At 40.3% G+C, this 27333-nt stretch overlaps 1 protein-coding gene across 5 annotated transcripts in view; it reads left to right on the top strand.

Annotated features, from left to right (window-relative positions):
* The window catches only part of FNDC3B (fibronectin type III domain containing 3B), a 350641-nt gene that overhangs the window by 257664 nt on the left and 65644 nt on the right, over positions 1-27333 (top strand). For all 5 annotated transcript variants that reach the window (XM_061194472.1, XM_061194468.1, XM_061194471.1 and 2 more), the window contains exons 9-11: positions 1274-1333; positions 16122-16260; positions 19296-19349. In XM_061194472.1, coding sequence (XP_061050455.1) covers positions 1274-1333; positions 16122-16260; positions 19296-19349 — 253 coding nt within the window. The remainder of the gene's footprint in view (positions 1-1273; positions 1334-16121; positions 16261-19295; positions 19350-27333) is intronic.

Below are 27333 nucleotides of genomic sequence, written 5' to 3'. Positions count from 1 at the left end.
CTAAGCCCGTGTGCCACAGCTACTGAGCCTGCGCTCTAGAGCCCGCGTGCCACAACTACTGAGCCCACGTGCCACAACTACTGAAGCCCGCGCGCCTAGAGCCCATGCTTCTCAACAAGAGAAGCCACCGCAGTGAGAAGCCCGCACACCGCAACGAAGAGTAGCCCCCGCTCGCCGCAACTAGAGGAAGCCCGCGTGCAGCAACGAAGACCCAACGCAGTCAAAAATTAATTAATTAATTAATTTAAAAATATAAATAAAGTTATAATAAAATATTGGCTGTATTCCCTGTGCTGTGCATTACATCCTTGTAGCTTATTTACTTGATACATAGTAGCTTGTACTTCTCAATCCCCTACCCGTATCTTGCCCCTCCCCACTTTGCTCTCCCCACTGGTACCCACTAGTTTGTTCTCTATATCTGTGAGACTGTTTCTGTTTTGTTATATTCATTTGTCTGTTTTGTTTTTTAGATTCCACATGTAAGTGATAGCATACAGTGTTTGTCTTTCTCTGACTTATTTCACTAAGCATGATACCCTCCAGGTCCATCCGTGTTTTACACATGGCAGAATTTCTTTCTTTTTTGTGGCTGGGTAGATACTGACATTTGTGAAGAATACAGTTATGCCCACACACACCCCTCTCACCTTTAAAAAATTTTTTAATGGGAACATTACTTATTTTCTGGAATGTTGGTGGTTTCCTCATGATTAAGTCAAGGTTCTGTTGCAGCTTCTGGTCAAATAAATGGTTTTATTTTGTGTAAGAGAGCTATTTATTGGCATGCATGTGTAAGAGAGCTGTTTATTAGTATTGATATGTGAGGGAAGTAGATTGAGGTTTCTTGAAGAGAGTTGAGAAGTTGAAGCTATTGGGGTTCTTGCCAGGACAAGTCTGGGAGCCACCTTCAGTTGACAGCTGGTGCTGTTATTTACACTTCTGTTTATCTAGGTATCTTTCTGTTCAGCTTGCTTCCTTATTTACTTATTTTTATGTAGTCATTTTGAAGAAGTGGTAAGATATTTTGGAATTTTATTCATAAGTTAGCCTTGCCGTTTTCCAGATCCAGAATGACACCATTTCAAGGAATCCAATTTGCTAGTCCAGAAAAATGATAATACCAAGCAGGAGAGTTTATTTCTGACTTAAGGTGGAAGTAGAAATAATAGTTCTTGAATCGCTGTTGGTACCTGACTATGAGACCCAAATCCAAAACCTGTTTTATTTTTGAAACTGGTATCATTGACTAAGAAATGATTTTTCTTTGCAGCGGAGAAGAATTAGAATGTAACCTGAAAGATCTTAGACCAGCAACCGATTATCATGTGAGGTGAGTATTGGGGAATTCAGATTGCTAAAATAAATAATATGCTCCTTTTTAAAAGTGCTTGGTTAACAGCACTTGCCTAACTAAAAGTGTCAGTACCTTTGCTCATCGACCATTCCTTGATGTCCTACACTTGAGAGCATAGAGATTGGGAGTCCACAGAAGTGCCTCTGGTAATAGAAAAGTAGATGATACCCTGAACAGAATTTTAAACTTATTTTTACAAAGTAATTTTTATTTTACGTAGTCTTCTAAGATCCGTTGGAATGCGTGGTTTAATGTATAATATTTTTTTCTATAAAGCAATCATTTTTTCCCATGGGTATATCAGTTATAGACCTTCCATGTAAACTATATGTTCAGCCCAAATGACTAAATAAAGTCCTTCCCATGTTTCAAGTTTGGACCTAAAAGGCAATACGTTTTGAAATAAGTAATGCAAATATCAAAATTATCTCTAGCAAGAGCTAATGCAGTTTGCCAAAACAACTCACATAGTTTGCTACCGAGTCTGAACTCTCTACCATGACTGCTCTGGAAGGCAGGGCTAGCTGATCTCAGGGAGACACCCGGCCAACCACAGACCTGCGAGGACGAAAGTATCATCTAAATGTTAACAGAGCCCATCTGATTACTCAAAGATACATCCATACATCCATCTGCAAACAGGCAGATTTTTTAATCTGAATGTGATCCATAATATCGTTTAAATTTTCATTTTAGTTTAAACTTTCATTTTATTTAATTTTTAATTTGATCAGAAATTCTCATTTTATCTAATAGGGTGAACAACAACAAATTCTCCTTTCTTCAATTATATATGTGTATACCAAGATTATGTAATAAAATTGCAAGCATCAAGCACACACCCTTTATTTCACTTTCCAAAGGTTAATTCACACCACACGTTCCCTTTGTGGTGGAGTAGAGGCAGGGTAGCCCAGCAGGAAGAGCATATGTTAATTATTAGGAAGCTTGAGGTCTAGTCTGGTTCTGCCCATCAATTGACTGTTTTAACTTTGGTCAATCACAGAGAATCCATGCCACAATTTTCTCGGTAACAAAAGTAAGGAAAGTAGGGGTGTGTTCAGATTATAATATCTTATTAGCTGCACAAGTGTTTAAAACTATGTTTAAAGCAATACATAAAAGAGCAAGGTTTTTACATTCAGTCATAAAGTGTATATCTGCTTAGCTATTGTTTTGTTTAGATGAACTCTATTGCAACCATCTTTTCCTATTTGAATCAAAACTTTTGGATTTTGAGTGAATTAGCTTTAGCCCAAACATATTGAACTTTTCACACCGTCTGTATAAACAAAAAGATTTGTATAACTTGTGAAGCTGAGATGGTAATAGTTTAACCATTCTTTGAAATGGTTGATTTAACAACAAACCAGAAAATGTAACACCATATAGGGAGTCCTGTAAATGTTCTCCATTAGACATTGTTAACATGTGTTTCCTTTTTTCTCTTTTAATGTTCATTGTCATTGCTTTACTAAAGGTTTACTTTATTAATTTTCTGTTCATCCATGAGTTGACAATAACTTTTTAAAAAATTGTAAATGTCACGGTCTGCCCTTTATTTACTGTCCTATCTGTTGTATTGCCCTTTGTATCTTTTTAACGCCTCTTACAAAGGGTAAACTTGAGAATACTTGCTCATTAATTCTTTTTACGTATCTTATGAACACCTTAAACTTCTGGGCGGATAAAAGGAATAATTAATGGATTCCCCAAAAGACATAGGAGCATGAGGTAGTAGTTACCATCTAGAGGCCTTGGATCCAAGACTTCCTCCTAACACATCGGGGATCCCACCCTTGTGACATATTTGACACTTGTGTGACACCACACATAAACAGCCTAAGGCACCACCAGCTGTTATTTGGTCTAGTGCTCTGCTGGCCAGAGAGATGGAAAATTCTCCCTCTCTTTGATCGTGATCTCTTTTTTTTTTATACAGCAGGTTCTCATTAGTTATCTATTTTATACACATCAGTGTATACATGTCAATCCCAATCTCCCAATTCATCCCACCACCACCACCACCCCCCTGCCGCTTTCCCCCCTTGGTGTCCATACGTTTGTTCTCTACATCTGTGTCTATTTCTGCCTTGCAAACCTGTTCATCTGTACCATTTTTCTAGATTCCACATATATGAATTAATATATTTGTTTTTCTCTTTCTGACTTACTTCACTCTGTATGACAGTCTCTAGGTCCATGCACGTCTCTACAAATGACCCAGTTTTGTTCCTTTTTATGGCTGAGTAATACTCCATTGTATATATGCACCACATCTTCTTTATCCATTCGTCTGTTGATGGGCATTTAGGTTGCTTCCATGACCTGGCTATCATAAATAGTGCTGCAGTGAACATCGGGGTGCATGTGTCTTTTTGTTTTTTGTTTTTTCCACATCTTTATTGGAGTATAAATGCTTTACAATGTTGTGTTAGTTTCTACTGTACAACAAAGTGAATCAGCTATATGTATACATATATCCCCATATCCCCTCCCTCTTGAGCCTCCCTCCCCCCACCCTCCCTATCCCACCCCTCTAGGTCGTCACAAAGCACCAAGCTGATCTCCCTGTGCTATGCGGCTGCTTCCCACTAGCCATCCATTTGACATTTAGTAGTGTATATATGTCAGTGCTACTCTCTCACTTCATCCAAGCTTCCCCTTCACCCCTGTGCCCTCAACTCCGTTTTCCACGTCTGCGTCTTTATTACTGCCCTGCCACTAGGTTTATCAGTACCACTTTTTAAAATGCCATATGTATGCATTAGCCAACGGTATTTGTTTTTCTCTTTCTGACTTCACTCTGTATGACAGATTCTAGGTCCATCCACCTGACTACAAATAACTCAATTTCGTTCCTTTTTATGGCTGAGTAATATTCCATTGTATATATGTGCCACATCTTCTTTATCTAGTCATCTGTTGATAGATATTTAGGTTGCTTCCATGTCTGGCTCTTGTAAATAGTGCTGCAATGAACATTGTTGTATGTGTTTCTTTTTGAATTATGGTTTTCTCAGCGTATATGCCCAGTAGTGGGATTGCTAGGTCATACGGTAATTCTATTTTTAGTTTTTTAAGAAATCTCCATACTGTTCTCCATAGTGGCTGTATCAATTTACATTCCCACCAACAGTGCAAGAGGGTTCCCTTTTCTCCACACCCTCTCCAGCATTTGTTGTTTGTAGAGTTTCTGATGATACCCATTCTAACCGGTGTGAGGTGATATCTCATTGTAGTTTTGATTTGCATTTCTCTAATAATTAGTGATATTGAGCAGTTTTCATGTGCCTCTTGGCCATCTGTATGTCTTCTTTGGAGAAATGTCTATTTAGGTCTTCTGCCCATTTCTTGATTGGGTTGTTTGGGTTTTTTTATATTGAGCTGCATGAGCTGTTTATGTACTTTGGACATTAATCCTTTGTCCATTGATTTGTTTGCAAATATTTTCTCCCATTCTGAGTTTCCTGTAGTTTCCTTTGCTGTGCAAAAGCTTTTAAGTTTCATTACGTCTCATTTGTTTATTTTTGTTTTTATTTCCGTTACTCTAGGGGGTGGGTCATAAAAGATCTTGCTGTGATTTATGTCAAAGAGTGTTCTTCCTATGTTTACCTCTAAAAGTTTTATAGTGTCCGGTCTTACATTTAGGTCTTTAATCCATTTGGGGTTTATTTTTGTATATGGTATTAGGGAGTGTTCTCATTTCATTCTTTTACATGTAGCTGTCCAGTTTTCCCAGCACCGTTTATTGAAGAGGCTGTCTTTTCTCCATTGTATATCCTTGCCTCTTTTGTCATAGATTAGTTGACCATAGCTGTGTGGGTTTATCTCTGGGCTTTCTATCCTGTTCCCTTGATCTGTATTTCTGTTTTTGTGCCAGTACCATATTGTCTTGATTACTGTAGCTTTGTAGTATAGTCTGATTCCTACACCTCCATTTTTTTCCCTCAAGATTACTTTGGCTATTCGGGGTCTTTTGTGTCTCCATACAAATTTTAAGGTTTTTTGTTCTAGTTCTGGAAAAAATACCATTGGTAATTTGATAGGGATTGCATTGAACCTGTAGATTGCTTTGTGTAGTATAGTCATTTTCACAATATTGATTCTTCCAATCCACGAACATGGTATATCTCTCCATCTGTTTGTGTCATCTTTGATTTCTTTCACCAGTGTCTTATAGTTTTCTTAGTACAGGTCTTTTACCCCCTTAAGTAGGTTTATTCCTAGGTATTTTATTCTTTTTGTTGCAGTGGTGAATGGGATTGTTTCCTTAATTTCTTTCTGATCTTTCGTTGTTAGTGTATAGGAATGCAAGAGATTTCTGTGCAGTAATTTTGTATCCTGCTACTTTACCAGATTTATTGATTAGCTCTAGTAGTTTCCTGGTGGCATCGTTAGGATTCTCTATGTATAGTATCATGTGATCTGCAAACAGTGACAGTTTTACTTCTTCTTTTCCAATTTGGATTCCTTTTATTTCTTTTCCTTCTCTGATTGCCATGGCTAAAACTTCCAGAACTATGTAGAATAATAGTGGCGAGAGTGGACATCCTTGTCTTGTTCCTAATCTTAGAGGAAATGCTTTCAGTTTTTCACCATTGAGAATGATGTTTGCTGTGGGTTTGTCATATATGGCCTTTATTATGTTGAGGTAGGTTCCCTCAATGACCAATTTCTGGAGAGTTTTTATCATAAATGGGTGTTGAATTTTGTCAAAAGCTTTTTCTTCATCTATTGAGATGATCATATGGTTTTTATTCTTCAATTTGTTAATATGGTGTATCACATTGATTTGCATATATTGAAGATTGCTTGCATCCCTGGGATAAATCCCAGTTAATCAGGGTGTATGATCCTTTTAATGTGCTGTTGGATTCTGTTTGCTAGTATTTTGTTGAGGATTTTTGCATCTATATTCATCAGTGATATTGGTCTGTAATTTTCTTTTTTTGTAGTATCTTTGTCTGATTTTGGTATCAGGGTGATGGTGGCCTCGTAGAATGAGTTTGGGAGTGTTCCTTCCTCTGCAATTTTTTGGAAGAGTTTGAGAAGGATGGGTGTTAGCTCTTCTCTAAATGTTTGGTAGAATTCAGAATTCACCTGTGAAGCTATCTGGTCCTGGACTTTTGTTTGTTGGAAGATTTTTAATCACAGTTTCAATTTTATTACTTGTGATTGTTCTGTTCATATTTTCTGTTTCTTCCTGGTTCAGTCTTGGAAGGTTATACCTTTCTAAGAATTTGTCCATTTCTTCCAGGTTGTCCATTTTATTGGCATAGAGTTGCTTGTAGTAGTCTCTCAGGATGCTTTGTATTTCTGCGGTGTCTGTTGTAACTTCTCTTTTTTCATTTCTAATTTTATTGATTTGAGTCCTCTCCCTCTTTTTCTTGATGAGTCTGTCTAAAGGTTTATCAATTTTGTTTATCTTCTCAAAGAAGCAGCTTTTAGTTTTATTGATCTTTGCTATTGTTTTCTTTGTTTCTTTTTCATTTATTTCTGCTCTGATCTTTATGATTTCTTTCCCTCTGCTAACTTTGGGTTTTGTTTGTTCTTCTTTCTGTAGTTCCTTTAGGTGTAACATTAGATTGTTTATTTGAGATTTTTCTTGTTTCTTGAGGTAGGCTTGTATTGCTATAAACTTCCCTCTTAGAACTGGTTTTGCTGCATCCCATAGGTTTTGGATCATCGTGTTTTCATTGTCATTTGTCTCTAGGTATTTTTTGATTTCCTCTTTGATTTCTTCAGTGATCTCTCGGTTATTTAGTAACGTATTGTTTAGCCTCCATGTGTTTGTGTTCTTTACATTTTTTTCCCCTGTAATTTATTTCTAATCTCACAGCATTGTGGTCAGAAAAGATGCTTGATATGATTTCAATTTTCTTAAATTTACTGAGGCTTGATTTGTGACCCAAGATGTGATCTATCCTGGAGAATGTTCTGTGTGCACTTGAGAAGAAAGTGTTTTGTTGTTTTCAGATGGAATGTCCTATAAATATCAATTAAATCTATCCTGGTCTCTTGTGTCATTTAAAGCTTGTGTTTCCTTATTAATTTTCTGTCTTGATGATCTGTCCATTGGTGTAAGTGAGGTGTTAAATTCCCTCACTGTTACTGTGTTACTGTCGATTTCCTCTTTTATAGCTGTTAGCAGTTGCCTTATGTATTGAGGTACTCCTATGTTGGGTGTGTATGTATTTATAATTGTTATATCTTCTTCTTGGATTGATCCCTTGATCATTATGTCGTGTCCTTCCTTGTCTCTTGTAACATTCTTTATTTTAAAGTCTATTTTATCTGATATGAGTATTGCTACTCCAGCTTTCTTTTGATTTCCATTTGCATGGAATATCTTTTTCCATCCCCTCACTTTCAGTCTGTATGTGTCCCCAGGTCTGAAGTGGGTCTCTTGTAGACAGCACATATATGGGTCTTGTTTCTGTATCCATTCAGCAAGCCTGTGTCTTTTGGTTGGAACATTTAATCCATTCACGTTTAAGGTAATTATCGATATGTATGTTCCTATTACCATTTTCTTAATTGTTTTGGGTTTGTTTTTGTAGGTCCTTTTCTTCTCTTGTGTTTCCCACTTAGAGAAGTTCCTTTAGCATTTGTTGTAGAGCTGGTTTGGTGGTGCTGAATTCTCTTAGCTTTTGCTTGTCTGTAAAGTTTTTGATTTCTCTGTTTTATCTGAATGAGATCCTTGCTGGGTAGAGTAATCTTGGATATAGGTTCTTCCCTTTCATCACTTTAAATATGTCATGCCACTCCCTTCTGGCTTGTAGAGTTTCTGCTGAGAAATCATCCGTTAACCTTATGGGAGTTCCCTTGTATGTTATTTGTCATTTTTCCCTTGTTGCTTTTAATAATTTTTCTTTGTCTTTAATTTTTGTCAGTTTGATTACTTTGTTTCTCGGCATGTTTCTCCATGGGTTTATCCTGTGTGGGACTCTCTGCGCTTCCTGGACTTGGGTGGCTATTTGCTTTCCCATGTTAGGGATGTTTTTGACTATAATCTCTTCAAATATTTTCTCAGGTCCTTTCTCTTTTCTCCTTCTGGGACGCATTATACATGCGAATGTTGGTGTGTTTAATGTTGTCCCAGAGGTCTCTTAGGCTCTCTTCATTTCTTTTCATTCTTTTTTCTTTATTCTGTTCCGCAGCAGTGAATTCCACCATTCTGTCTTCCTGGTCACTTATCCATTCTTCTGCCTCAGTTATTCTGCTATTGATTCCTTCTAGTGTATTTTTCATTTCAGTTATTGTATTGTTCATCTCTGTTTGTTTGTTCTTTAATTCTTCTAGGTCTTTGTTAAACATTTCTTACATCTTCTCAATCTTTGCCTCCATTCTTTTTCCGAGGTCTTGGATCATCTTCACTATCATTATTCTGAATTCTTTTTTCTGGAAGGTTCCCTATCTCCACTTCATTTAATTGTTTTTCTGGGTTTTATCTTGTTCCTTCATCTGGTACATAGTCCCCTGCCTTTTCATTTTGTCTATCTTTCAATGTGGGTTTTGTTCCACAGGCTGCAGGATTGTAGTTCTTCTTGCTTCTGCTGTCTGCCCTCTGGTGGATGAGGCTATCTAAGAGGCTTGTGCAGGCTTCCTGCTGGGAGGGACTGGTGGTAGGTAGAGCTGGGTGTTGCTCTGGTGGGCAGAGCTCAGTAAAACTTTAATCCACTTGTCTGCTGATGGGTGGGGCTAAGCTCCCTCCCTGTTGGTTGTTTGGCCTGAGGCGACCCAGCACTGGAGTCTTCAGGCCCTTTGGTGGGGCTAATGGTGGACTCTGGGAGGGCTTATGCCAAGGAGTACTTCCCAGAACTTCTGCTGCGGGTGTCCTTGTCCCCACGGTGAGCCACAGCAGCCCCCTGCCTCTGCAGGATGCCCTCCAACACTAGCAGGTAAGTCTTGTTCAGTCTCCTGTGGGATCACTACTCCTTCCCCCTGGGTCCCGATGCGCACACTACTTTGTGTGTGCCCTCCACTAGTGGAGTCTCTGTTTCCCCCAGTCCTGTTGAAGTCCTGTAATGAAATCCCTATAGCCTTCAAAGTCTGATTCTCTGGGAATTCCTCCTCCCATTGCCAGACCCCCAGGTTGGGAAGCCTGACATGGGGCTCAGAACCTTCACTCTAGTGGGTGGACTTCTGTGGTATAATTGTTCTCCAGTTTGTGAGTCACCCACCCAGCGGTTATGGGATTTGATTTTATTGTGATTGCACCCCTCCTACAATCTCATTGTGGCTTCTCCTTTGTCTTTGGATGTGGGGTATCTTTTTTGGTGAGTTCTAGTGTCTTCCTGTCGATGATTGTTCAGCAGTTACTTGTGATTCCGGTGCTCTCTCAAGAGGGAGTGAGCGCATGTCCTTCTACTCCGCCATCTTCCAGAACACATCTCTTTTAGGATTTTTTAAAAGTTATTTCCTAAAAAAAATGTCTACAGTCCCAATTTTAGTTACTTTGCTCTGGCTATTCCACAGTCCATATAGATCATTCATTCTCTTTCCTTATACAGCCTTTCATTTTTCAAGCTAGAGAATACTCTTAACACTTCTAGCCCCTACGTAGAGTCAGTCTCTTCTGCCTTGAATTGCTTTGGGAGGCAGCTTGATGACATAGTAGGCAGAGCTTGGAATTTGGAATTAATGACTCAGGCACTTACTTAGGGTATGTGATTAGGCAAACCATGTAAGCTTCAATGTCCTTGTTTTCTCATTCGTAAAATGAGGATAATAACGATACCAGCCTTAGAAAGATGGTATGAGAGCAAATGAAATATATGTGCAAATCTATTATAAATCTGTAACACCTATAAATGTTGTTTTGTTTGTTTTGTTTTTCCAAAGTGGTTGCAGATTTTCCACACTAAAAATAAAAAGGACTTCATGATGAAGTTTGACCATACCACTCATTATTTTATTGAGATAAAGATATATCATAATTGGAGCTGAAACAAGCAGAGCAAAAATCTCTTTTTATGCTGCAGTTAACATTCTCAAAATCTTAGTTCCAGGAATGTAAGCTTTTATCAACACAGTAGCCTCAAATATAATTTTAAATTTAATAGTCACCTATAAGGCCTCAAAAAGCTACATGGAAATATTTCCTCACTTTTCCACAACAGAAGCTCCAAAAGGATTCCATTACTGTACAGCTGCAAAATGAACAATTATATTTATTACCATTTTCATTTATTTGTACAATACCAATTTAGAAAGTGTCGCCTTATAGGAAGTCTGGAGAGCCAATGACGAAAACAGATGTTTCTTTTAGCAGTGCCAGGCAGGCTGTATTCTCCTTCTAGTTGTTAATAGTGCACATTTTGACAAAGGCCTGCAGAAGTCTCTGTTCAAATCACTCTTCCGTAGAGTGAAAGGTTTCTTTCTCAGGTCAGGTACTGGCATCTCACCTAGGGCTCCTTTCTTGTTGCTTTTGGTTTTGCTATTCTGATTCCATCCCCTTCACATTGCTTGCTTGATATCTTTATGGAATTCTTTTTCTCATTTTCAGTTTTTTCCTCCCTCATGTTACTGAGTATTGTCTGCGTTCACCAGTCAGATACACAACCATTTTTTAAAGTAGCAGCCTCTCAGTCATGGAGTTCTGTCATTGAACTGTATAGTGCTTGGCATCAGTTCCTAGGCAAGAAGAGCTCTTGAATTCTACTTGCCATCACCTCACTGTTATTGGGAATAATTTATTAAGAGACCAGTGGCATCCTTGAGATGGTGCTATAGGTTATGTGTCTGTAGCTGTTCAGATTGGCACTTGCTATGCCCTTTAGTCCAAATTCCACGTTGAAAATTGTATCCTGAGACATTTCAGGTTTTAAAGATTATTTTCCTCACTTTTTGCTATGTATTTTCGTGTCATTGTTCTACATCTATCTGACCACTTTTTTATTTTTTCTCCTAGTGATTGAAGAAGGTAATTCCTCAATAATTCCTCTATTATGTTGATTTGAAAAATTTAGGTGTTGGGTCCTGGGTTATTTTTATTAAAGTCATCACTTTTATATTAGTTACCCATTTCTTACACAGATTGCTTTTTTTGGTTTAATGTTGGTTGAATGTTTAAAAGGAATCAATTTGCAACTGTCAAAGTGTATTTATTCAGTGTTTCCATATAGCGTATTGTGTTATGGAATGACACCACCAATGTAGAATCTCCTCTGTGTGTGTGTGTGTTGAGGAAAAAAGAGGAATGAGAAAAATCCAATACATACGTACATACAAATAAATAACATTCTATTTTATAATACTTACGCATAAGTATGTAACTTTACAATCACAAACATTTATATATTCACTTATTTATACATATACAAAGAAAAGCATATTCCTCTTTTACTTGGTAGTTTTATAATTAATAGTGACATTGAAACAATCATTTTACTGTGGGAGTCAAGAATTTATATTTTTATCAATGATAGGATAATCAGGAATTTGAGTGTTGGAATGGATAGCAATTTCAATGCAGAATTTGAGGCCGTTTTGCAGTCATTGTCATAAACAATTTGGCAAAGAGGTTGCCCAGAGATGATATCATGTAATAACATTTCCCAGAAAAATTATGTGATGAAACATTTCCAAAAATATGTGGTTGACCAGCTCAGTGTGGGGTTATGAAGTAGGTGTTATTTAATTTATTTTTTTTAACATCTTTATTGGAGTATAATTGCTTTACAATGGTGTGTTAGTTTCTGCTGTATAACAAAGTGAATCAGCTATACATATACATCTATCCCCATATCTCCTCCCTCTTGCGTCTCCCTCCCACCCTCCCTATCCCACCCCTCTAGGTGGTCACAAAGCACAGAGCTGACCTCCCTGTGCTATGCGGCTGCTTCCCACTAGCTATCTGTTTTACAGTTGGTAGTGTATATATGTCCATGCCACTCTCTCACTTCGTCCCAGCTTACCCTTCCCCCTCCCCATGTCCTCAAGTCCATTCTCTACGTCTGCGTCTTTATTCCTGTCCTGCCCCTAGGTTCCTCAGAACCATTTTTTTTTTTATGGATTCCATATATATGTGTTAGCATATGGTATTTGTTTTTCTCTTTCTGACTTATTTCACTCTGCATGACAGACTCTAAGTCCATCCACGAAATAGGTGTTATTGACTAGAAATTGCAGCTCCTGGTATGTTACAGACGTGCTGGAGGAAAGGGGAGGCAAATTTCTGAAATTTTTGGAGCACCTGTTCCATACACATTTAGTTGGTACTTAAACTGAAACAAATGTGCAAACCCAACACAAGATTAGTTATATCCTTAGAAAAGTGTTTTCCTCGTTGCTGGTATAAATGCTAAAAGGACTGAATTGTTTGCTGATATATTTAACTTAGGATACTGGTCCTACTCCACAGATCTTCCTGTCACATCATGGTATTTAGAGAAAACACATCACCATCATGTGAGAAACATGATTGCAACATTCTTGAAAATGTAATGTCATTTACAGAGACTTTTCTGTGAAAATTACTGGTAAAAGCAGAGCAGGTAGTTATTACAGTTATTAGTTGCTATCTATTTACTGAACAATTTGAATTGACAGATGTAATCATGAGGTACTTAGATATCATGTCAGGTTTTAGGTACTGAGTGCAGCACATTTATATTGCCACGTAAAATAGATCTTGTTTCCTTTGCAGACAGACTTTTTACAAGTGCAGAGCACTGACTCCTCATTTAGACAAACTATAACATTCTCTGAGTTTAAAGACAGGGGAACTAACTCCTGCCAGCCCGTACAACTGTCCATCCTCAAGTACCTCACATTTTTACTTGTGCCATCAGGTTCCTTCATTCCTACTGTCATCCTCCCAACCTGGCTGTCAGGAGCCTCCTTCTCTCGTGTTTCTCTAGCCCGATAAGTATGGATTTGTGACTCCAAGAATCTCATTGAAAAGAAAGAACAAACTTGACTGAGTCCAGCTCCCCCCGGATAACTAACTGCGGTCTGCTCGTCCTTGGCAGGCTCTTCCCCTACCTCCTTTCCTCTGCTCTATTACCCACATGGATTTTAGGTGCTGACTGTTTTTGTGGATATTTAGGACTTGGCCTATCTGAGTATAGTCTGAATTCATAAGCAAATGCCTAGTGACCGCAACATGAGATACCTCCTGGGAACGGAAGTGGGTAAAGAGGATTGGGTAAAAGGCAGCGAAAAAGCAATCTCAGTTCCGGGGAGCAGTAGGGAGTGGTGGGAACTCTGAACTGGACAGCACCTGCCCATCTAAAGGGGGAGCTACTCTCAGTTTCATTTAATTCCTGTCATTCAGGTCTGCAGCTCAGTGTTGCTAGAACTTCTGGTTTTTAAGAGAAGCCAGAGGTTCATTTTTTTAAACGAGAGATCTCCATTTTTTTCAGCATTGGCTTAATTTTTAACTTTTTGTTTCTGAATATTTCAGTTATAGTCAAAAGTGGACAGTAATTTAATGAACTCTCATATACCCACCACCCAACTTTTTATTCCCTTGGTGCCTTCTCCTACCCCCTCCCCCAACAGTTATTTTTAAGTAAAGTCCAGACATCATATTATTTCACCTGTGAACCAAATTACCATCATCACACACCCCATGCCCATCCAAAATAAACAAAAATGGTAAATTCCTTCATGTCTTTAAAATCCAGACACTCTTCCCATTTCCTCAACTGTCCTAAAACTGAAGGGTTTATTTCTTCAGTTTGTTGTAATTGGAATTCAGACGTGGTTTGAGTATTGTGTTTGGCTTATAGCTCTTAAACTTCTTTTAAGCTATAGGTTTTCCCTCTATCCTTTTTTTCTCTTCTTGCAATTTATTTGTTGGAATGAATTTTTTTTTGCCCTGTAGACTTTTCCACACTGTGAATTAGCCTGATTGCATCCTGTAGTGTTGCTTAATAATGTTCTCTCCGTGTTCCCGATAAAGCAGTGAAGAGGCTTAATCAGATACAGGTTCAATTTTTCTGGCAGGGATTTTATAGATAGTGGCATGGTCTCTCATTAGGAGTGCATAATGTCTGCTTGTCTCTTTTTTGGTGATCGTTGCCTATATCCTTTAATTCATAGGTGGCGGTAATATTTTAAAACACTATATTCCTTCCCTCCCCCCACACGTATTTTGGGCAAAATACAATCTATAAGCCATCAGTTGGAGAATTCAGCTGATCTGTTAAAGTTCAGGCTGGAACCCTGCCCATGTCTGGAACATTCTGTGATTCATTTTTAAGTCACTTACTCCCAGTAAACCTGTCCTGATACATGGAAATGATCTTGCCAAGTCTCCTGTTTCATTTTCTGTTATCATGTGCCTACTTACAGTGAATGCAAAAAGGAGCATTTCTGTCATCAGGTTGTGTGAAGAGCATCCTAATGAGAGGTATCTTTTGTTTGGATCAAATATCATGGTGTCCTCCCCTAAGGCAAACAAGTCAAATATCCAGTAAATATGTATTTTACCTTTTAGAATGGAAGGTAGGCATGTCTGTCAGTACTTTTGACTTGCATGGCCTCTATAAATTTTTTGTGGTGGACTTTAGGTGTATGATTTTTAAAATCCTTTCTCCTCAGTTAGCTCCTATTTTCCATAATGTTATCTGTAGCTGTTATTTATTCATTGGGCAGAGTGAGGGGAAGTGGATTGCAGGATGAATAGGACAGTAGGGAATACAGTATAGCAGTTAGATCTCCATGACTGAGTACAATTGATCCGACTTTCTAGCTGTGTAGCTTTGGGAAATTTACTTCACCTCTCTAGCCTGAGTGTTCTTCTGTCTTTAATGGCAGCTCATAAAGAGTTAAGAATTAAGAACTTGATGTATTTACAAATTCTGAATAGCTTAATCCATGCATCTTTTTTAGGCAGCAAAGGTTTCTTTGTTGTCTTTTTAAAAGAGTATGTTTTCACGTTTTTTTTTAATGCCCAATATTTAAAAAATGAAAAAGTAGAAAAGAAGATGGTAAAAATCAGCATAATCCTATTTTATGCTATTTGAAAGGAGTGTAGTTTTATAATAGTGTGTTATATGCTTTTTTTTCACAGCTTCTTTGGAGAAATCAGGTCCATATGTTGAGTATCGAGCCAGGCATTTTAATGTGCAGAATGCCCATCCTTAATCTTGGCTCCAGGTGTAAGAGTTAGATGTTCACATGGATAAACTGTACCTGTACATGTTTTTAATGAATTAGAAGAGAGATGCATTTGGCAGTAGCAAGCCTGTTTCTATGTGTGAAATGTGCTTATTTCTACCTAAATATCTGCAGTATTATAAACAGTTCAAAGATGATATCTACTTTGTCGTTTGTACTTCTACCTCTCTCTCTCAGTTTGTGGACTCTCATCACTGCTTCTTGTCTCCTTTGACCCAACCCTTATCTGTACTTTTAGCCTTTTTCCAGACAAAGTCAACCAGAGAGTGGCTTGATGGATTTTAGAATACATATTTGGAGGCCATTTTGGGGAATAAGGATATTTCCTTGTTGAGCATATTCTTTTCCAGTCAGTAGACTCTGCCTGTCCTAAATGGGGCTGGGTGGCTCTGACAGTTAGTGGGAGGAGAGAATGCATTGAGTCACATCGCCTGCTGGGATGATTTTCCCGTGAAAATGCTGACCATAGTTAGGTCAGGACAAGACCAGTAAATAAGAATAAGGGTCATGGTGTGTACTACATAAGAAATTCTGTTCCTCTGTGGAAAGTCCTGGGGCAAAGCTGAGATAAAAACCCCGGTCTTCTGTGATGGGCCTCTGCCACTGACTGTATTTGTCTGTCTGTTTTCAGGGTATATGCTATGTACAATTCCGTAAAGGGATCCTGCTCTGAGCCGGTTAGCTTCACCACCCACAGCTGCGCACCCGAGTGTCCTTTCCCACCTAAGCTGGCACACAGGAGCAAAAGTTCACTAACCTTGCAGTGGAAGGTGGGTAGCGCCAAGTGGCGGGAATATTCTGAAGTCTGTAGCCATTTGAAACATTTATTTAGCAGTATTCCAGTTTGGTGGTGGTGTTTCATTTTCTGCATAGTGACTATGTGAAACAAATTATAATGATGTCGAAAGTTGCCATCTCTATAAAAATTGGGCAAAAGAATGGGAGAGGGAACTGTGAAATCAAGTTTTAGCTTTCTTTGCAGGGTCATGAGCAATACTTTATAAGTGATATAAATACTTAAGATACCTAAATGTCATCACTTTCTAATAGTTTAATTCATTTCAACAGACATTTGGGGACTTGAGTAAAAAGTTTTTGTGAAGAAAGATTTAGAGATAAAGTAGGTTTATGGGGTCCGTTGGCTTCTTTCAGTGGTGACTGCAATGTCTAATATTTAAAACTGCCTAGAATGTTTAGTGTTCTAAACTACATTAAGGTTTCATTAATTTTGACTAATTAGGCCTTAGGTCAGTTAGGATTACTAATTATTTTTTTTAACATCTGAATCAGGTAGTAGTTTTCATGAAATACAACTTTTTGGCTACAAATAACTCTTGTCAAAGAGAGGTCCTTAAAGTAGTATATCATTGGCTTATCAGTCACAGTTGTGTGTTTGTAAGAAAATAGTAGATTATGTTATCAATCTCTATAGTAATTATTTCTGTATATTTATACTTTAAAATATAGTTCAAAATGTAAAATTTATAGAGGTAGAGATAATAAAGATTTGTGGTATTGGGGGAAAACACTGATGTGCAACTAAGATGACTAGGGAGATTCCTTACTGGTGAACAAATACTTTGTCCTTTTGTTCTTAGACCAGAGGGTCAAATTTATCTTGGGAGTTGATAAAAGCAGTTGAGAGTAGTGGCTAGCAGCAAAGCATGGACTTCTGTAGACCCCTCTCGTAGCCAGTGGCCAACATTGAGTGTGTTATTGGACAAAGGCAAAGTTGTAGAATCTGAACTATTTTATTTTCCTTCCTGGCTTCCAGGGATAATCCAGGTCAGTGATTCCCCACCTTTTCAGAGTTTTAACACCCAACTGGTCATCATTGTTTAAGTCCTTGGAGCATATACGTCCATTTTAAAATGTGTTCTGTATTTATACATATACGTATATAAATATATCTTAAGGAAAGAATTAAAATCCATTTTGTTTGGAAAAGTATAAGAAATCTTAAAGATTACCAGAGGGACCCTGGGGTCTTATAAACCTAAAGTTGGGAATCACTGATACATACTCTGCTTAAAACCTGGATGAAATTCAGGCCTCAGGCAGACCAGCAACTTCAAGAAAAAGATTTCTTACTAGGAGGAAAATGTTTCACAATTTCTTTCTCCCTTTATTTGATTGTAAATCGGAAGCATATTATTGTTCCATTCAGTTACGCGCAAACTTGAAAGTTCTGGATTCAGTTCAGTTTTCATGTTCTTAGAACAGATTTTCCAATAACGGTGCTCCAGTTGGGGGTACAAGGACAGGGCGACCATGCTCTGGCTGCCCACCTGTCCTTGAAGCCACCAAGACACTGAGAGAGCTCAGGGCCCTCTAATGTCATCCTGTTAGCGCCAGGAGATAGGGCAACACACACACCAGGGGCTGTGTCCCCACCCTCAAGGAATCAGGGACTCGGTGGTGGGGCAGGACATCAGAAAAGAATATATGAGCATCATAAATGTAGTTCTTACCTTAGAAATGGGTTCTCAGCTAAAACCTTGATTTTGTCCGTTATTTAGAACTTTAAATGTAACCCTATCCTTTCTCCCAAATTGAGCCCACAAAAGCCTGAAATTGCAGTTTAGTAGAACATACAGCACTCACCCGTAATTGGGGCTTGGAACTCTAAGATTATATGACTCAGAAGAAGGAAGGAAGGAAAGGCCAGGGCGAAGAGTTTCTTTATTAATTAACTAATATTTACTGAGCCCTCGATGTTAATACATTTATTATTAACAATAATAATGCAACAGCTACTGTTTACTGACTGCTTCCTATAACAATGGGGCAGTTTAGTAAGTGATTTACACATATTCTCCCAATTCCTTATCACACCCATCCATTCATGGAATAAGAAACTAAGCATTGATATTAAGGAACTTACATCAGACCACTCGTGACAAACAGCCGAGAGGGGCTTCAGTGTAGCTCTGGTGACCTGGCTGCCTTTGCTGGGGGCAGGTCACCACATTCTATGGGGCCCTGGCTCTTTCCTGGGAAGAGCCAGGCCCAGGTGCATTTGTGCTTGGGAGACATGGTCTTACTATCTTAGTGCTGTGAGGGACTCCACAGTAGCACCCCCTTCTGGCAGCTCTGACCCTACAAAGCACTCTTTTCTCCAGAGTTCTTTACTCCTCTTCCCATTGTCCAAAGCCTGCTTTCTCAGTAAAGCAGATCTCAGTATGCTTTTAGGAGGAAAGCAAATGATGATTTGCTTTTTGCTAATATGCTAAGGGCTAATTGCCCCTGGTAATCTATCCAGGAGATCCCGGTTTTTCTCGTTTTTAAAAAAAGGGCAACCTTAATGCCACAGAAGGCTTTCTAATCTTAAAGTCTTAAAACAACCACAAAAACTGTATGGGGGAAGTTACAAAAATATGGACTTTAGACTCTTGAACCTAGGTGGGTCAGCTTTACCTTATCAGACCCCAAGCAGTGCCTCTGTTTCTCCCCTGTCTTTTTTCTCCTCCACCCTTGAACTTAACATGCCTCTTAAAAGTTTTATCCCCGGAGGAGGAAGTAAGGCACCATGTGGGTGTAAAGGTAGAGGTGGTGGGGAAGGCAGGCTTGGCTGTTTGTGGGGTACGATTTATTAATAGTGGGGCTCTCTCTACTAGTTGACTTGTATTAAAATTGGTTTTGTGATAATGTTTGAAGAAGCAAATGCAGGAGGTATCCAGGGTTATCCCCCTGCAGGGAGAGTACAGTACTAGGATGGACATTGTATTTGAACCAAGTGGAGAGCTTATAACTTTTGTCTGTGAACAACTTTCTCTAATCTCATTTTATTTATTTATTTTTTTAGGCACCAATTGACAACGGTTCAAAAATCACCAACTACCTTTTAGAATGGGATGAGGTAATCATATTTTTATGTTCATCCATCTGAAACACCTTTTAAAAATGAAATTGCTGAACAAATGCCATTTTATTCTTTTTTGAAGATATGCTAAACACATGGAAAAAATAATGTAAGTAGAGAAAATTTTAAACCAATAGTTATTGACTGTGGAAAATGAAGACGGACTGAAGTGTAGTGAATTGTGCATTAAAATATATTTATTTGACTTATTTGCAAGAAATGCTACTGAAAGAAAAGATAGGATCTTATCTATTGTGGAGACCCTAGTATCTGACCAAGAATTGACTTCTTTGTTATTTTGACTGCCCAGGGCCAGCCTGCATAGATGGTTTCCATAAGGTAAACCGCACTGCAGCCTGGGAAGCCTAGTTTGTTTCTCTGTGGGAGCAGGGCAGGGGAGACAACAGCACCTGGAGGTCTCACCCACCTGCGAGCACCCTACTGGCTAGACCATCCTAGAAGGGGTGCCCCCTTTGCTGTTTCTGTCACCAGAGGCCTTGGATGGTATCCATGGTGAAGTCTTCTTACACTGTAGGCCACTCTCTGCTGAATGGTGACCCAGTGCTTTCCTGGCCTCACTAACACTGCACAGAATCTCAGGCAGGAACATGGGATGCAGAAATCTTCTGTTTCTAAAAAACAACGATACTATTCTTGTATATCTTAATTCCGTTCATTCATTTACCTGTGTTTTTATTCTCTTTCTGTGATCAAGCAAACAGACTAAGGATTTTAAGAATAGGAAATGTTGACTTTGGAGAGTAATGCAAGTTAACTAGTCTTTGTGACTTAAATTTAGGGGCACTGAAAGATTCAGAACACAGGCTTAGGCAAAAAGCCACTTGTCAAGTGTGGGAAAAATATTTTAACCAAATGTAAAATGAAAATGGATGAAATTCTCATGATGAAATTTTGATGTGGAAAGGGGGCTCTTTATCTTCTGCTTTTTGCAGAAGCATATTTTCCCATCTGGGTTGCATCTGAACAGCTAGAGTTCCAAGTTACCAAAGACAGTGATCTATTGTTCTTAGGATCCTTGTGAGTAGTTCCTATGTACCGATTGGTGAAATCTCAGACTTAACCAGTATATTTTACAGATTAGGTGGATTTCATGTTAAGGCGGCTTGATTGGAAAGTGAAACCACCCCCTATGGTCCTTGTGGTTGAGGTTTTATATCGAGATAGGGTTTACCCAGTAAAGAGCTTTTTTCCTCTCCATATCTTCTCAGAGCACTGGTGAGTGTGTGTGTGTGTGTGTGTGTGTGTGTGTGTGTGTGTCCTATGTTTTTTGCTGCTTCTCTGCCTTGGACCATGGCTTCATAAGTTAAGTAAGGTCAGTGGGAAACCTCAAGAAAAACCCAGGTGCTGCAGGAAATGGTAATGGTGACTCAGTTGTTGGCCACCTTACCTTTGAATTTGACTTGAAAGTGTCCTGGCATGATGCTGGGAGGAAACATGCTACAGCCTCACATGAAATGGAGAAGCTCCTCTGATGATCATTTGTACTCAGTAGGTACCACTATGGACGAATGACCACAGAATGTGAAGTTGTTTATTTTGGGCCTTCTCCTGCCTTTCCCGTCCTTGCTCTCCTTCCATCCTAATCTTGCCCTCACTTCCATCCTAATTCTTCTGTCTTCCCCTTTCCTCTTTATATTCCCTCCCACCTTCAAATTTCTGCTGGTGTCGGCTCTGGTGAGCTTTCCTGGACATTCCAGGCTAATTGACTATAGGCCTTTTGCCAACACAGGAATCCTTTTATGTCCTGTGGCTTAATATTCTTCAAGGAAGAAAATCAAATGTACAAACAGAGAACAACATCTGACCTGCCGAAAGTGAGAGCACGTGAGGCTCTGGCTCTCCCTCCAAAACCTTCTGCTGGTGGTGTCTGAGCCAGGTGCACCTGGTACACGTCTCTTTCCAGACCGTGCCCTGGTGGAGTACGGTGGGGCAGGAGAACAGGAGGGGGGTTCAGCTGGAGTTCCCCCACGCCCAACCCTCTCCAAAGCCAGAGCTCGCCTCTCCCAGCCATGCCCTCACGGCCTCTATGGCACCCAGGGGGCTGTAGAAACAAGCTTAAAGGGCAGAAAGGTGGGTGGGTGCACAAAGGAGCAGATCCCCGCCTGAGAGGGAAGCAGGTATTGTTCAGTCTCGAAGAAGCTTTTGTTCAGGAGTCTCACCCCGCCCCATTCCTGCTGTGGCACCTGGTCTGAGAATCACAGCTTGGGGTGAGGTGACCCCATCTACATACACGCCACCACGAATGTCTCATCCCATATTTTTATTATATCAGCCCTGGCTAGAGTTCCCAGAATTTATTCTTTTGCTCAATTTTTTTTTAAACATTTATTTCATTTTTTTAAAATTTTTTTGGCTGCGTCAGGTCTTAGTTGCGGTACACGGGATCTTCATTGGGCACGCGGGCTCTTCGTTGTGGCGCGCAGGCGTCTCTCTAGTTGTAGCGTGCAGGTTTGCTTTCTCTAGTTGAGGCGCGGGCTCAGTAGTTGTGGCGCGTGGTCTTAGTCACCCTGTGGCATGCGGGATCTTAGTTCCCCGACCAGGGGTCGAACCTGCGTCCCCTGCATTGGAAGGCAGATTCTTTACCACTGGACCACCAGGACAGTCCCTCTTTTGCTCAAATTTTTAATCACCATTCCAATAAAATAATTAGTGTAAAATTCTGAAGGTGTTAGTAAACTAAGAGCACAGGACCTCAAGTCCTACTGTCAAGTTTCTAGAAAAAGAACTTCATGAATGAAAGAGCAGAAGCAGAGAGGCCAGTGAGTACCTGGCCTTTATTTCTCCTACGACTGGGAATGCTGTGCTGAGTTGACCTTAAAATCAAGAGCTAACCGCCTGCTGGTCTCTGAAGGCAGGTGTGGCCCTAATGGGGAACAGAAAACAGAACCGTGAAGCACGGGGAGGGGGAAGCTGATACATCCTCTCTCCTAAATTCATTGTCAATCATGTCACATCACTGTTCACAGACTTCACTTGGGAATTACTCACTAATAGTTCTGCAAGAGGGCTGGATGCCTACTTTTCTCCGTGAGTAATTGTGCCTAGCCACTCCCTTAATTTTTCCATCACTGCAGGAAGTAACTGTGACTACGAGATGGTAATGAGCAACTAAAAATGGAACACACAGGTGTCACTGGCTTTTCAGCTATAGCCATCAGTTTCAGTTTTCTCCTGAAACAGATCAGTTTTCATAACTTGGAAAGGTGTGGCCTTTCCTGGCCACGTCCCTTTGTTGGGGTGACTCAGATAAGTGGTAGTGTGAGTTCTACTCTTAGATATTGGTTTTTTTTTTTTTTCACTTTTTTTTTTTTAAATTAATTAATTAATTTATTTATTTTTGGCTGTGTTGGGTCCTCGTTTCTGTGCGAGGGCTCTCTCTAGCTGCAGCAAGCGGGGGCCACTCTTCATCGCCGTGCACGGGCCTCTCACTGTCGCGGCCTCTCTTGTTGCGAAGCACAGGCTCCAGACGCGCAGGCTCAGCAGTTGTGGCTCACGGGCCCAGTCGCTCCGCGGCACGTGGGATCCTCCCAGACCAGGGCTCGAACCCGTGTCCCCTGCATTGGCAGGCGGATTCTCAACCACTGCGCCACCAGGGAAGCCCTCTTAGATATTGTTTTAACGCGTGCTCTACAGAAGTGCTAACCGATGCTATTAGCAGCTAGTTCCTCAGCACAAACGCAGGTCTCTTAAGATCTCACTGTGAACACGTGGCGTGGATTCATGCTGATGTGTTCAGTGACATGGTGTTCACCCAAAGAGAACTGGATTGTTTCTGCTTTGTCTCTAACTAGTCAAACAAATAATTTAACCCCCAAGTCTCAGCTTCTCCACTTGAAAAATAACGTCTGTTATCTCACAGGTAGGTTAAAATTGAATGAGACAACTTGGACAATGACAGATTCTATGTAATGAGTATTTCAGACCACCTAAGCACATTGATGTTAAGATCTGGGATAGGAAAAGTCAACAATTATAGAAGGAGTGTATGAAAGGAATATGACATTTTTCTGTCAGGAACTTATGCAGGAGCCCTGAGGTTAATAGCTCTGGTTTGAACTAAATAAAGACGGATGTTAGTGCTATATATAGATGCTAATTTGCCATTAGCTTTGCTTCCAGACATGACATGTTGGGAATATACTAAAGAACCAGAAAAATAGCTTTGTGGGAATGTGACTAGTGGAGTTCCCGAGACTCTCCCTCACATGTGACTCAGCTAGCCCAAAAAGGGATGTCACATTTGGCTTTCCCAGTGACTAATGAGTGAACGCAACTGTAGAGCACAGCAGACCGAGAATGACATAAATACTGCAGAAATCAAGGGGAGTATATTTTGAACTTGAACAGAAAAGGCCGGCAGCAGGTAGAGCCCAGAAGCCCGTGGGGAACCATCAGGCAGCCTGGCCCGGGCTCAGCAGCTCCACTGCAGAAACCTAGAGTAGGCGGCAGGCCCCAGACTGTCGCTTTGTGGGCATCTAGTTCCGGAGCAGCCAGCCTAGCTCATGCAGAGAAAGAGCTGGCCCCGTAGGAGGTGCTTGGCTCCTGCTTTATTAATCAGATTCCTGTTTCACTTAGGCGTTAGTTAGATTGATAATCTTTCAAAAGGCTCCTTGGCACGAGTGAATTTGCACGTGGCTTTTCTGGTTAGACAGCCCTTCTTGGAAGAACCGTAGCATTGGCAAGCAGAGTGACTTCCTGGCCTCACAGAGCGGGTGAGGAGAGCCTCGCCGAGAGTGCAGCTGACGCCGTCTCTGAGGAGCCCTGCTGCCCGAGGCTGCAGAGCCTGTTGTTCAGTGGAGAAGACTGGGAAGGCCAGTGCCTACTCCCCAGCCCCTCGCCGATGCCTGGCTGAAAGTCAGGGGATGGTGCCACTTGCCCAGGCCCACGAGCTCTTTGCCCATTCTCGGGGAGTGCCCTCTTGGAGATTGGAGAGTGGGGTCCCAGGTTCGTCTGTCATTTGTCCATCAAAAACCATATATTACATAAGGGCCAAATCAGTGACCTGGCAGAACGACAGTGTTTTGCCACATCACAGATCTTTACCACCTCCACGTCAAAGGGTGGTTTCTGAGGTCCCAGGGAGCAGCTTCCTCCACTCTAGCCCCTATGGAAGGAAACTAGGCAAGGAAGGATCTAATAACTCAGAGAAGTCCACAGGTATCAAAGACAGAGCTGAGTTAAAAGGAGCCCTCTCTTTTAGGGACCCCAGACATCTGCACACCGGAAGCAGATTCTCCGTGCTTTTTACCATTTGTCACGTGTACAGGAGGGGGTTATTATGTATTAGGGCAGCAGACTTTGTGGGGAGCTTCCAGCTGAGGCTATATTACATGTGCGCATCTTGGTCCTTGGCGCCTAATTTATCAACTCATTTGTCCTGCTTGTTGGTTGCCAGCTAGAGGATGGCCGCCTTGGGCCTTGGCTAGGTGGGTGAACTGAGCCCATCCGTCCTTTGGTTCATCCCTTGTATAGGCAGCCTGCTCTAAAATCACCCCCTTCCCTTCACTGGGATAGTCTCAACACATTGATCCTATCAGAGCACTCGACCTCAGGTGAACCTCCGTATATGGAGAGATATATAAGAACATTATGTTTGTTTGTTTTAAACCAGAGGAACATCCTTGGCTATTTCAGATAGCCAAGCCTCTCCCACTAATATAAAAAACTAGTGTGCCAGGGGATAAAATGCATGTAGTATTTATTTAATAACATGCAGCCACAAACTACGCTACCCCCTTTTCTTACCTTTGAAAATTCCTCTGTGCCAGAGTGGTCAGTTAAATGAAAGAGGCATCACTGAGGGGAGAGTGAGGTTTGGTGCAAAGAACTTTGGAATCCACCCAGATGTGGAGTGTCCCCACCTCCCTGTTTTGAACCCCTTCTTATATATGGCTATGCTGAACACATACATGCTTTTATATCTGAAGCCAACATTTATCTTTGATGTTGCCTAGGGTCGGCCAACGCTGGTACAACTTCTAAATATAGATGTACTAGCAGACTAAATCTTCGAGCCTGGCAGTAGTTCAGTTGGCCAGTGCAGCCTTATTTTTTATTTGATTTATTGTTGATGTTTCTGACAGGTTGAACTATGCTGTTACAGAGAGTGCCTAGCCCAGAATCACTCAGCCCATGTCTGGATCCAGCAGCCATGGGCCACGAGCACATGACAACTGACAACCAAATGCATGTTATTTATTTAGCAGGCAGTCATCACAAATGGTAAGAGCAGCTTGGGAAGGCAACAGGCATGGCTGTGAAAGAACCTGTAGGAGAAGGAGGTCAATAGATCAAGACAACATCAGGAAGAGTACACGTCACATGACCACAGGGCACTCTGGTGTTGGCCGTTCTCATTTTCTTGTGCCAGGAAGAGGAGCAGGAAGGATCACTTCCAATCTATTAATCTGAAGGCAGTTGAAAATATCAGCCAACTTCATCTCGTAGTACCAATGTTGGAAATACCAGCTTCCAAGATTGTTAGTGCAGTCCAGGGGAATTGGAAATGTCAGCCAGAGAAACCACAGCAACCTCAGTCTACAGAATTACTCCTGGCAAGAAAATACTGTGGCCTGAATTAGTTGGAGTATGTGTGAGTTGTATGTATAGAATTGGCCATAGATGTGTTAAGTTCCTTAGCAGGAAACAAACCCATTTTAAGGATTCATCTTCCCAAGTGGTGAGGACAACGTTATGAAGATACTAAGTTTATAAAGAAGGAAAACAGATTTGAAAAAAATATTTTTGTTTGTTTTCAGTTACATAGTTTTACAAATTAACAACTACTTTTAAACATATTTTAACTTTAAAAATTAGTTGGCATGTTATGAAATAAATATGTTTTATATACTTAGATTCCATTTTTCAAATAGGCAGACCTATCTGTAAATTGATTTATCCACTGGAACTTTATTCCATTATGTGTCATAAACAGATAGCAAACAGAGGTAGAAACACGATTATATGCGAAGGTCCTTTGAAAGGTTATTTAATTTGCTCACTCCTGAGACTTTAGCCTATGCAAAACCTAAACTGTGCCCCAAAGAGTTTTGCATGTCTGTATTTAAAAATATTCCCAGGGTTCTCTACAACTTTGGGGATAGCATTATTAAAAATCTTAATTCTCTAAAATGTCACTCTGTAAAATGAAGTAACTGCATTGCCATTGATTAACAATTTTGGTTGATCTTTATCATATAGGAATCTTGTTACATTTTTAGCTTCTACAGAAATAATTTTTAAGATCTATTCAGAGAGGCCTTACTTTGTTGGACGCTTTGAGGGAAAAACCATGTGCTAAGTGCATGTAGAAAATAGAAGCCTTTATCCAGGCATACTTTAAACATTGGTTTTGAGTATGAGCATGCACACTTCTGCTCCCTTACCTCCTGGCTATTTATAGTACAGGAGGAGCTTATAAAAGTTTACTGAAAAACTTCATATTATAGACATCTATGGACATCAAAATAGATGACTGTAATATTGCATAACAAATTACCTCAAAACTTAATGCCTTAAAACAGTCACTTTCTTATCTCACGGATTCTGGGTTGGGAATTTGGACAGGGCACTGGAGGAGTAGCTAGCCTGTGTTCCACAATTTCTGGCGGTTCAGCTGGGAGGGCTCATTGGCTGGGAGCTGGAACCTTCTGGTGGGGCCCTCACTCACAAATCTAGTGGTCACTGCTGGCTTCGGTGTGACCTTGTCTCAGGCTCCCTCACAGCATGGCAGCCTCAGGGGAGTCAGAATTGCAAAAGTGAGCATTCTGGGGAAAAGACAGAAACTTCGTCATCTTTTCAGACCTCACCTTGGTAGTCACACAACTTCATTTCCACTCCATCTGTCAGTTACAAGAGAGTCACGAGCCCATGCACATTCAAGGGAAAGGGTCATAGGCTTTGCTCCTCACTGGATGGAGAATCAGAGAATGTTTGGACATGTTTAAAATCGTCACCATGT

The sequence above is a fragment of the Eubalaena glacialis genome, chromosome 6 (genome assembly GCF_028564815.1).
Source record: "Eubalaena glacialis isolate mEubGla1 chromosome 6, mEubGla1.1.hap2.+ XY, whole genome shotgun sequence".
Classification (NCBI taxonomy): domain Eukaryota; kingdom Metazoa; phylum Chordata; class Mammalia; order Artiodactyla; family Balaenidae; genus Eubalaena; species Eubalaena glacialis.
Note: the sequence above shows the minus strand (reverse complement) of the source record. Positions and strands in the feature narration are given on the sequence as shown.